Raw genomic sequence first — 12,856 nt, 5'->3', positions numbered from 1 at the left:
ATCCAACAACTGTGCCAAGTATGGTTCAAATCGGTCCATAACCTGATATAGCTGCCATATAAACCGATCTTGGGTCTTGAATTCTTGAGCCTCTAGAGTGCGCAATTCTTATCGGTTGGTATTGTAAATGGGCCATATCGGTCCATGTTTTGATATAGCTGCCATATAAACCGATCTTGGGTCTTGACTTCTTGAGCCTCTAGAGTGCGCAATTCTTATCCGATTGGGATGAAATTTTGCACGACGTGTTTTGTTATGACATCCAACAACTGTGCCAAGTATGGTTCAAATCGGTCCATAACCTGATATAGCTGCCATATAAACCGATCTTGGGTCTTGAATTCTTGAGCCTCTAGAGTGCGCAATTCTTATCCGATTGGAATGAAATTTTGCACGACGTGTTTTGTTACGATATCCAACAACTGTGCCAAGTATGGTTCAAATCGGTCCATAACTTTATATAGCTGTCATATAAACCGATCTTGGGTCTTGACTTCTTGAGCCTCTAGAGGGCGCAATTCTTATCCAATTTGAATGAATTTTGGTACGTAGTATTTTGTTATGATATCCAACAACTGTGCCAAATATGGTTCAAATCGGTTCATAACCTGATATAGCTGCCATATAAACCGATCTGGGATCTTGACTTCTTGAGCCTCTAGAGGTCGCAATTATTATCCGATTTGCCTGAAATTTTGTACGACGGATTCTCTCATGACCATTAACATACGTGTTTATTATGGTCTGAATCGGTTTATAGCCTGATATAGCTCCCATATAAATCGATCTCTCTATTTTACTTCTTGAGCCCACAAAGGGCGCAATTCTTATTCGAATTGGTTGACATTGTACTCAGGCCTCCTACATATAATTTAATTGTGGTCCAAACCGGACCATATCTTAATATCGCTCTAATAGCAGAGCAAATCTTTTCTTATATCCTTTTTTTGCCTAAGAAGAGATGCCGGGAAAAGAACTCGACAAATGCGATCCATGGTGGAGGGTATATAAGATTCGGCCCGGCCGAACTTAGCACGCTTTTACTTGTTTTTGAAGTTTATATTACTTTTTTTCGAAATCAAAACCCTTTCGATCAAGAGGAAAAAAATCTTAAATTTTCATAAAATACATGCTTCATTTAACTTGTTTTTTCTTTTTTGTTTTATTAGTAACACGAGCAACATTATCTTCTTATAAAGCAATTTTTTCCACTTGCTTCTTGGAATGGAAAACAGAAAAAATGATAACCTTAACAGATTTTTTATGATTTTTTTTTTAGAATATTTTAAATTGCCAATTAGGTGGAAAAACCCAGTTCGTACTGGAAAAATATGATACACAGCATTTACTTTTCACATTTTCCCTTTCGAATCCATGATCATTATTCAGTCATGCAGTCACAGCAATCAAGGTTATCCTTACGGATGAGACTATTTTTTGCATAACAGTTTATCACCATATCGGTGATACTCATGGCCAGACGCGTGCATTTCATGTTACAAATTAAGAACATATGATGTGAATTTTTCTTTTCAAGGAAATGCATAAATTATGAACGAAATTGAAGGGGAGCAAAAATTCAGGGAACATTGCTTAGCATTAAACATTTAAACAATATAAGGATAAAAAAGAAATTTCACTTTAATTGAGGAAATTTTAGAATTTTTTGTCTTTGGAAAATTTTTTTTTTTAAATTTTTCATTACACTTTGTGTCTATGAAGAACATTTCGCACAAATAATCTTCTTCGAGGAAATGTCATAAAAATGTTGTCCTAGTTTTGTGAACTCAACGAATATGGTGTTAGTGCTTTTCCCTCAGAGAAATAAACATTAGGATTTCAGACTCCCATCTCTGAAAGCAATAACTTTACAGTTGTCAAAGAAGGCGAAATACTTAGGCCGAAATACATAGAAATATAGATATAATGATCCTCTTGAGGATCACTAAGGTTCCTAATGTCACGCTTATGTCTGCATATACTAGAGCCAAACCAAGGGCATACGCCATGGTGGTAGAGCTGGCAAAATATCGATGGCACTATCGATACCATCGATATTTTATTTTTTGTCTCAATATCGATTGATATTTTTTCTACCGATACTATCGGCAAACTTAATTTTTTTGCGAAATTTAACAATAATAATAGTACGGTCCATACAATTTAATGTTTGAAGATAATTTCATGCAAATATTGACCGTGACTGCGTCTTAAATGGTTCATTCAGTAAAATTTTGGCATACTATTTCGAACATTACGTCCGGTATCCCAGGAAAAAATGCTTCAATGTTCTCTTTCAATGCGTCAATTCAAACGGGTTTGTCTGTATAAACATGAGCTTAAACATAGCCCCACAAAAAATAGACTAAAGGTCTTAATTCGCACGATCCGGTCCCGCACGTGAAGTAAAATGTTCACCGAACTCGCCCCACAATAAGTCTGTTGTTACCCGTGCTGTGTCCCACAGCCTTGTTGAAACCACATATCATGCAAGTCAAGGTGGATATCATCCCACGATAGCGATTACCATTCACAGTTATGTTACGATTCGCATCATCTTTGAAGAAGTACGGTCCAATGATGCCACCAGCCCATAAACCGCAACAAACTATGACTTTTTTTTTTTTATAAGATCCGAGATCGGTTTATATGGGAGTCATATCAGGTTATGAACAGATTTGAACCATAGTTGACAGAGTTGTTGGAAGTTACAACAAAACACTTGCTGCTAAATTTCAGCCAAATCGAAAGCGAATAGCGACCTCTAGAGGCTCAAAAATTCAAGATCTCAGATCGGTTTATATTGGAGCTTTATCAGGTTATGAACAGATTTAAACCTTAGTTAACAGAGTTGTGGGAAGTCAAAACAACACACTTGCTGCAAAGTTTCAGCCAAATCGGATTAGAATTGCGCTCTCTAGAGGCTCAAGAAGTCAAGACCCAAGATCGGTTTATATGGCAGCTATATCAGGTTATGAACCGATTTGAACCATACTTCTCACAGTTGTTGGATATCATAACAAAACACTTTGTGCAAAATTTCGTTCCAATCGGATTAGAATTGCGCCCTGCAAAGGCTCAAGAAGTCATGATCCCATATCGGTTTATATGGCAGCTATATCAGGTTATGGACCGATTTGAACCATACTTCTCACAGTTGTTGGATATCATAACAAAACACTTCGTGCATAATTTCGTTCCAATCGGATTAGAATTGCGCCCTCTAGCGGCTCAAGAAGTCGAGATCCCAGATCGCTTTATATGGGAGCTATATCAGGTTGTAAACCGATTTGAATCATAGTTGGCAGGATTGTTGGAAGTCAAAACAAAAACACTTGCTGCAAAATTTAAGCAAAAACACATAAGAATTGCGCCCTCTAGAGGCTCAAGTAGTCAAGATCCAAGATCAGTTTATGTGGCAGCTATGCCAAAACATTAAACCATTAAATGGGCCAAATCATTTACAATCCCAACCGACCTGCACTTATAAGAAGTATTTCTGCAAAATTTCAAACACCTAGCTTTACTCCTTCGAAAGTTAGCCGGCTTTTGACAGACGTACGGACATGGCTAAATCGTTTTGATCTATCTGAGATGATCGTGACCTACATGTCGCCGGTATAGCATGCCATGCCACTCTTAGGTTTAGCTCCATGTATTTATGAATGTAATATGCAGTTGTGAAGTTGTGTGGAGGCCACCGAGGCATAGAGGCTAACATGTCCGCCTCTGACGCTGAACGCCTGGGTTCGAATCCTGAAAAGACAAAAATCAGACAAAGTCAGACAGGAGGAGGGTGATTTTCCCCTCCTAATGCTGGCAACATTTGTGAGGTACTATGCCCCACAAAAACTTTTCCTCAAAGAGGTGTCTCACTGCGGCACGCCGTTCGGTCTCGACTATAAAAAGGAGGCCCCTTATCATTGAGCTTTAACTTTAATCGGACTTCTATTGATATGTGAGAAGTTTGCCCCTGTTCCTTAGAGGAATGTTCATGGGCAAAATTTGCATTTGCAGTTGTGATGGCCTGTTATCTATTAGTTTATGTATACGGTATGGCTTAACGGGAGGCATGCTGTCACAGCTGTCCAGAGTTCATTCGATTCGGCTTGTGCAGCCCTGTAGTATATATGTATGTTTAGGCGATTTTTTGTGGATGGGTCGGCCACAGAAGTCACATTTTTATATCAGATTCATACTCTAGTCGCAAACACCTTTTATTTGATACCCATTTTGTCGCTATCGGCTAATATGTCCGTTTGAAGGGGTTTTGGGATGGGGCGCTCCCCCAGTATATATGTATGTTTAGGCGATTTGTTATTGATGTGGTGTCCACAGAAGTCACATTTTTATATCAGATTCATACTCTAGTCGCAAACACCTTTTATTTGATACCCATTTTGTCGCTATCGGCTAATATGTCCGTTTGAAGGGATTTTGGGGTGGGGCGCTCCCCCAGTATATATGTATGTTTAGGCGATTTATTGTTGATGTGATGTCCACAGAAGTCACATTTTTATATCAGATTCGTACTCTATTCGCAAATACCTTTTATTTTATGCCCATTTTGTCACTATCGGCTAATATGTCCGTTTAAGGGGGTTTTGGGGTGGGGCGCTCCCCCAGTATATATGTATGTTTAGGCGATTTGTTGTTGATGTGGTGTCCACAGAAGTCACATTTTTATATCAGATTAGTACTCTAGCCGTAATTACCTTTTATTTGATACCCATTTTGTCGCTATCGGCTAATATGTCCGTTTGAAGGGGTTTTGGGGTGGGGCGCTCCCCCAAATTGTACATTATACCAAATGCTACCAATTGTGTCAACCAATTAAATCACTTAATCACTTGTCTGACATGGGTTTTGTTTCGAAAACAGAGTACACCACAAGTGTTTTATTGTAAATGTGGTTTATGTATCAAATTTCGTTTAAAATTGTAACCTACTTTGGCCACTTGTATGAGAAAATCTTCAAAGTCATTCCTTGCCAATCTTAATGCTCGAACATTTTAAAAGCTATTCCCAACCTTCATTGCATACGTCAAGCAAAACATTTCAAATAAAGTTTCCATGGCAGTATGAGTAGCATTTAATTGCAAAATGCTTTCTACTACTTTTCATTTCATAATAATTTGAACATTTGGCAAACGTTTTAAAAACCAGCATTTTTTCCCCTATTTCCACTTCTGCAAATGATATGAATATGTAATTATTTGTGCGTTTAACTTGTACGCTTATGTACATATTAGCTTTGAGTATATGATAGAATGTTAATTATGATACGTTTTATTTTCCAACATATGCTGTGGTCTCATTTAGTGGGTGATGTGGGTGGCCCCCATTCTGGGTTTCCGCTACGATAGCCTGGGGCCACGAAACCTGGAGTGCCATAATAAATTAATTAGTCAAATAGAGGAAGAGAGTGATACATGCAGCAGTCATAAAAACCATTAGCAAAACAAAATGTATTTTTTTCATAATTGTCTCTTTTTTTATACCCTCCACCATAGGATGGGGGTATGATAATTTCGTCATTCTGTTTGTAACTACTCGAAATATTCGCCTGAGACCCCATAAAGTGTATATATTCTTGATCGTCGTAACATTTTATGTCGATAAAGCCATGTCCGTCCGTCCATCTGTCTGTTAAAGGAACGCTAACTTTCGAAGGAGTAAAGCTAGCCGCTTGAAATTTTGCACATATACTTCTTATTAGTGTGGAGGCCACCGAAGCGCAGAGGTTAGCATGTCCGCCTATAAAGCTGAACGCCTGGGATCGAATCCTGGCGAGACCATCAGAAAAAATTTTCAGCGGTTGTTTTCCCCTCCTAATGCTGGCAACATTTGTGAGGTACTATGCCATGTAAAACTTCTCTCCAAAGAGATGTCGCACTGCGGCACGCCGTGCTGACTCGGCCATAAAAAGGAGACCCCTTATCATTGAGCTTAAACTTGAATCGGACTGCACTCATTTATATATGAGAAAAGTTTGCCCCAGCTTCTTAGTGGAATGTTCAGGGGCAAAATTTGCAAATTCACAGCAAAATTTGCGTTTTTTTACTTCTTATTAGTGTAGGTCGGTTGGGATTGTAAATGGGCTATATCGTTCCATGTTTTGATATAGCTGCCATATAAACCGATCTTGGGTCTTGTATTCTTGAGCCTCTAAAGGGAGCAATTCTAATCGGATTGGAATGAAATTTTGCACAACGTGTTTCGTTATGATTTCCAACAACTGTGCAAAGTATGGTTCAAATCGGTCCATAACCTGATATAGCTGCCATATAAACCGATCTTGGGTCTTGACTTCTTGAGCCTCTACAGGGCGCAATTCTAATTCGATTGGAATGAAATTTTACACAACATGTTTTGTTGTGATATCTAACAACTGTGCCAAATAAGGTTCAAATCGGTTCATAACCTGATATAGCTGCCATATAAACCGATCTGGGATCATGAGTTCTTGAGCCTCTAGAGGGCTTAATTCTAATCGGATTGGAATGAAACTTTGCACAACGTGTTTAATTATGATATCCAACAACTGTGCGAAGTATGGTCCAAATCGGTCCATAACCTGATATAGCTGCTATATAAACCGATCTTGGGTCTTGACTTCTTGAGCCTCTAGAGGGCGCAATTCTAATCCGATTGGAACGAAATTTTGCATGAAGTGTTTCGTTATGATATCTAACAACTGTGCCAAATAAGGTTCAAAGCCGTCAGTAACCTGATATAGCTGCCATATAAACCGATTTTGGGTCTTGACTTCTTGAGCCTCTGGAGGGCGCAATTCTAATCCGATTGAAATGAAATTTTACACAACATTTTTTGTTATGATATCCAACAACTGTGCTAAGTATGGTGCAAATCGGTCAATAACCTGATATAGCTGCCATATAAACCGATCTTGGGTCTTGACTTCTTGAGCCTCTGGAGGGCGCAATTCTTATGAGATTGGAATGAAATTTTGCACAACATTTTTTGTTATGATATCCAACAACTGTGCTAAGTATGGTTCAAATCGGTCATTAACCTGATATAGCTGCCATATAAACCGATCTTGGGTCTTGACTTCTTGAGCCTCTAGAGGGCGCAATTCTAATCCGATTGAAATGAAATTTTACACAACATGTTTTGTTATGATATCCAACAACAGTGTCAAATATGGTTCAAATCGGTTTATAACCTGATATAGCTGCCATATAAACCGATCTTGGGTCTTGACTTCTTGAGCCTCTAGAGGGCGCAATTCTAATCCGATTGAAATGAAATTTTGCACAACATGTTTTGTTATGATATCCAACAACAGTGTCAAATATGGTTCAAATCGGTCCATAACCTGATATAGCTGCCATATAAACCGATCTTGGGTCTTGACTCCTTGAGCCTCTGGAGGGCGCAATTCTTATCCGATTGAAATGAAATTTTACACAACATTTTTTGTTATGATATCCAACAACTCTGCTAAATATGGTGCAAATCGGTCAATAACCTGATATAGCTGCCATATAAACCGATCTTGGGTCTTGACTTTTTGAGCCTCTGGAGGGCGCAATTCTAATCCAATTGAAATGAAATTTTGCACAACATGTTTTGTTATGATATCAAACAACTGTGTCAAATATGGTTCAAATCGGTCCATAACGTGATATAGCTGCCATATAAACCGATCTTGGGTCTTGACTTCTTGAGCCTCTAGAGGGCGCAATTGTAATCCGATTGGAATTAAACTTTGCACAACGTGTTTTGTTATGATATCAAACAACTGTGTCAAATATGGTTCAAATCGGTTGTAAACCTGATATATCTGCCATATAAACCGATATGGGATCATGACTTCTTGAGTCTCTAGAGGGCGCAATTCTAATCCGATTGGAACGAAATTTTGCACGAAGTGTTTCGTTATGATATCTAACAACTGTGCCAAATAAGGTTCAAAGCGGTCAATAACCTGATATAGCTGCCATATAAACCGATCTTGGGTCTTGACTTCTTGAGCCTCTAGAGGGCGCAATTCTAATCCGATTGGAACGAAATTTTGCACGAAGTGTTTTGTTATGATATCCAACAACTGTGCGAATTATGGTTCAAATCGGTTTATAACCTGATATAGCTGCCATATAAACCGATCTGGGAACTTGAGCCTCGAGAGATCTTCTTGAGCCTCTAGAGGTCGCAATTATTATCCGATTTGCCTGAAATTTTGTACGAAGGATCCTCTCATGACCATCAACATACGTGTTTATTATGGTCTGAATCGGTCTATAGCCTGATACAGCTCCCATATAAATCGGTCTCTCTATTTTTCTTCTTGAGCCCCCAAAAGGGCGGAATTCTTATTCGAATTGACTGACATTTTATACAGGTCTCCAACATATAATTTAACTGTGGTCCAAACCGGACCGTATCTTGTTATCGCTCTTATAGCAGAGCAAATCTTTTCTTTTATCCTAAGAAGAGATGCCGGGAAAAGAACTCGACAAATGCGATGCATGGTGGAGGATATATAAGATTCGGCCCGGCCGAACTTTGCACGCTTTTATTTGTTTTGTTTTCGTTCTTCTATTGTAGGCAATGAATATTTATTTAGCTATCATTAAATTGCTTAATTTTATGGCCATTGTCTTAATTTATTTCCCATGTCCGTCTAGAGCCTAAAATTTATGAGAATTATGTTGTTTTTGCTCTCCTTCTCATTATGTTTGGGCCAATTAATCAAAAGTTATTGTGTTACAATTTTAGTAATTGTTTACTTATTGCTCAATGTCTTCAGCAGTTGACAAAGGCTTAGATGCTTTTGTTTTATTCTGTTTGATATCCTTAGTAGAGAAATTTTCTTAAAGGTCTGGTGTTTTGTTTGATTGATGGCCTCATTTCATGATAAACTTATTCGCAAAACTTATTGAATTTGTCCGTCCGTCCCTCCGTCCCTCCGTCTGTCTGTCAGTGAATTATGAGGACAATATGTTTGTTTAGGCCTCCCTCTTAAAACACAAATGATAAAGTGGACTTCATAATCTCTCTCTTGGCATTTCATGGAAATAAGGATATCTTTAATTTCAACAAACTTGAAACATATTAAGAAAAATAGGGGCTTACTTTCAATGCTAAAAAGTTGTGGAAATTTTCTTTCGTATTACAGCACAACAGTCATGGTAGGTGTGGGAAATTCCATGTTAGGTCAATGGTATTATGTTGGTGAAGCAAAACGCCAAAAAGGTTTAGAAGATGTCAGACCCAATTTTTTTTTGCAGTCCTTAAGGAGAAAAAGGATGCACAATATATTGCATTACAATCGCTACACCCTTAAATCCCTTTTTGGAAAAGAGATTTTTCTTTAAGCATTTTATAAAGGGTGATTTTTTAGCTATTGTCTTTTTGGGTAACACTGGTTTAAACAGCTCACACACGTTGCGTGTTTTGTTTCCCTGTCAAACATCTTCAATTTCGACTATAATTTAACCATGAATAAGCCTTACGTCCTTTCTACTCAAAACCATAGAGCGTATTGTGGATACCATGATAAAGAGTAGCTCATCCATGTCAAGGGAAGGTCGATGGAGACTACCCTGCAAGAGGTTGTGCATAAAACAGAAGAATCCTTCGATGTCAAGAAGTACACATTGGAGGTTTGCATTGACCTCGAAGGGGCGTTTAACAAAGTACGGACCGACACATTGATCCAATCCTTAGACTTGTACCGGTCCTTAGAGACTGGATAAACCATATGCTAAGGAACAGGTGGATAAATTGTAGGTCCCGTGACATAAATATAAGGGAGAAAGTGGTGCCGGACACGCCACAGAGCGTCCTTTTATTACCTCTCCTTTGGGTGACCACCATAAACAACCTATTATGGATGCTAACTGAGGAGGGATTTAAACCCGTTTGCTAGGCAGACGATGTTATAATACTTCTTAGGGGTAAGGATCCGAAACAGCTATGCAGAAGGGCCGAAAGCGTCTTGTATATGGCATATGACTGGGCTAGATCCAAAGGTCTCAATGTTAACCCAGAGAAGACTGAAATATGCCTGTTCACGAGGAAGACGAAGGTGGGCCAATTTGACGGACCACATTAAATCAAAAAAAAACATTTCGATATCTGACAAGGTTAAATACTTGGGAGTGATCTTGGAGCATACTGAGAAGGCTCACAGATGTTAGGTATTATGTAGACGAGCCGTAAGCTCGAAATGGGACATGAATTCGAAGATAGTCCACTGGCTCTACAGGAGCGTGGCTAGACCAATATTTACTCAAGCCTCAAATTATTGATTTTTTTAATCAAAATGTATGCTCTGTTAAGAAAGTTCATCGCGCGCTTCTTCCATTCCATCGTCGAAGCTAATTTTTGGCTCAATGGATAGGTAAATAAGCAGAATTGTCAATTTTGGAGTGAAGATCAGCCAGAAGCATTGCAAGAGCTACCAATGCATTTAGAAAAAGTCACAGTTTGGTGTGGTTTATGGGCTGGTGGCATTTTTGGACCGTACTTCTTCAAATATGATGCGAATCGTAACGTAACTGTAAATGGTTAGCACTACCGTGAGATGTTATCCAACTATTTTTTCCCCCAAAATTCAAGAGCTTGACTTGCATGACATGTGGTTTCAACAAGACTGTGGCACATGCCACACAGCACGCGTAACAATGGACTGATTGAGAGGCGAGTTCGGTGAACATTTTATTTCACATTCGGGACCGGTCAATTGGCAGCCTAGATCGTGCGATTTAAGGACTTAAGACTTTTTTTTATTGGTTGGGCTATTTTAAAGCTCATGTCTATATAGACAAGCCCGCTTCAATTGACGCATTGGAAGACGATACCGGCCGAAATGTTGCTAAGGGTATGCCAAAATTGGACTAACTACTAACGATTGGACCATTTGAGGCGCAGTCACGGTCAACATTTGCATGAAATAATCTTCAAACATTAAATTATATGGACCGTACTATCGATTCAAATAAAGATTACATGAATTTTATGTGTTCTTTTTTGAAAAACTTTTCTGTAGGTCTTAAAAAATTACTCATTATAAGGCCCCTCTTTACCTAAAATAAATATGATCCAGATCGACCGATGTTTGGATAAAAATAATATGTCCATAGTGGGGGGTATCTAAAGTTCGGCACGGCCGTACTTATTCATTTTTACTAGTTTTTTCTTGAACACCATAGTAATACCTCGATATATTGATCTGCGACATCTTGACATTCTAAGTCGATCGAGCGATGTCCGTCCGTCTGTCTGTCCGTCTGTCTGTCCATCCGTCTGTCCGTCCGTCTGTCCGTCCGTCCGATTATCCGTCCGTCCGTCTGTCCGTCCGTCTTTCCGTCCGTCCGTCCGTCTGTCCGTCCGTCCGTCCGTCCGTCCGTCCGTCCGTCTGTCTGTCTGTCCGTCCGTCTGTCCATCCATCCGTCTGTCCGTCCGTCCGTCTGTCCGTCCGTCTGTCCGTCCGTCTGTCCGTCCGTCTGTCCGTCCGCCTGTCCGTCCGTCTGTCCGTCTGTCCGTCCGTCTGTCTGTCCGTCCTTCCGGCTGTCCGTCCGTCCTTCCGTCCGTCCTTCTGTCTGTCCGTCCTTCCGTTCTTCCGTCTGTCCGTCCGTCTGTCTGTCCGTCCGTCCTTCCGTCTGTCCGTCCGCCCGTCCGTCTGTCTGTCCGTTCGTTCGTCCGTCTGTCTGTCCGTCTATCCGTCCGTCCATCCATCTGTCCGTCTGTGGAAATCATGATAGCGGCCGAACGCTTCAAGTTAGCCGCAGAGATACTTCTTATTGATTTTGGTCGTTGGGGATTACAAATTCCCCATAGATGAATTCTTGTTAAATTCAGTTTTCAGTGGCACAAAGCACAAGAACCATAAACTTCTGCCTGTGTGCCATTGAAAAATTCATAACCCCTAGCAATGCATTGGACTTCACCACCGCAATCAGCAAATTAAATTAATTTCCCCTGTAAAACATGGTACCCAAAGACCTGCGAGTAATAACTGAAAATTATAAATGCGAAAAAGGGTTAATTGAATTTCACCTTGCTGGATATGTGACAACGGGTCTCATTGGATGCCACATCTGCCACTGGTTTGGTTTGGCAGCCAAATTTGCTGCCTCGTCTGCTGCCCGTAGCCGATGAGGGGGTGGTTGCCGAGGATGTAAGATTACTGGTGCTGGCACTGGTGGACAGCATCTTGATGAAGTTACGTCCGGTTGTTTTGCATACACGCAGACCGCAGGCCATTTTCGTTGAAAAGTTTTTTGCATTTGTGACATGACCATTGCCTCCGATGATGCCACCACCGCCTGGTGACCAATCGATATTATTGGGATATTCGCGTGTTATGACACTGACCCGCTTGCACTGTATGTCATCCTCATCTTCGTCATTGTATTCATCCACCACAGTAACGGAATTGGTCATTAGTTGAGATGTGGTGGCGTTGCTCTTGCTGGAGGAGGATGACTTTTGTTGGTGTAGCAGCACGTTTTTGTCACTCTGTTGTATGTCTTTATCCTCGTCCTCCTCCTCCTCGCTGCTGTCACTGTGCGCCGATATGCTGGGAATTTTTTCCAAAATTTTTTTCTTCGAGGCAGGTGTGGTTGGTGTGATAATGGATGTTGATGGTGTTTTGTGCAGCGTAAAAGCTTTGGATGAGGTTGTGTGGCTGCTGCTGCTGCTCGCACTACTGCAGCTGCTGCTGGGCCCTGCGGAGGAGGAACGACCCATCATAATGGGATGTTTTCCAAGATTGGGCACAGCCGGTATTCTGACAGAATCCGGGCGATTTTTACGATTTTTTAAAGCTCGTGACATGTTGATGATGTTGATTATCGCCCTGTCTCACAAGCTGTCTTTTACG

At 40.2% G+C, this 12,856-nt stretch overlaps 1 protein-coding gene across 2 annotated transcripts in view; it reads right to left on the bottom strand.

Annotated features, from left to right (window-relative positions):
- The window catches only part of LOC106089390 (ras-related protein Rab-26), a 219,344-nt gene that overhangs the window by 36,212 nt on the left and 170,276 nt on the right, over positions 1-12,856 (bottom strand). The window contains exon 1 of one of the 2 annotated variants that reach the window (XM_059370951.1): positions 12,031-12,416. The exons of the other annotated variant lie outside the window; for it this stretch is intronic. Coding sequence (XP_059226934.1) covers positions 12,031-12,237 — 207 coding nt within the window. The 5' untranslated portion in view covers positions 12,238-12,416. Of the gene's footprint in view, positions 1-12,030; positions 12,417-12,856 lie in introns of those variants that run through there. 2 annotated transcript variants of the gene reach the window in all.

Source organism: Stomoxys calcitrans, chromosome 1 (assembly GCF_963082655.1).
Source record: "Stomoxys calcitrans chromosome 1, idStoCalc2.1, whole genome shotgun sequence".
In the NCBI taxonomy this organism is placed as follows: Eukaryota; Metazoa; Arthropoda; class Insecta; order Diptera; family Muscidae; genus Stomoxys; species Stomoxys calcitrans.
The sequence above is the reverse complement of the archived record's forward strand: the minus strand, read 5'-3'. Positions and strand labels throughout refer to the sequence as shown.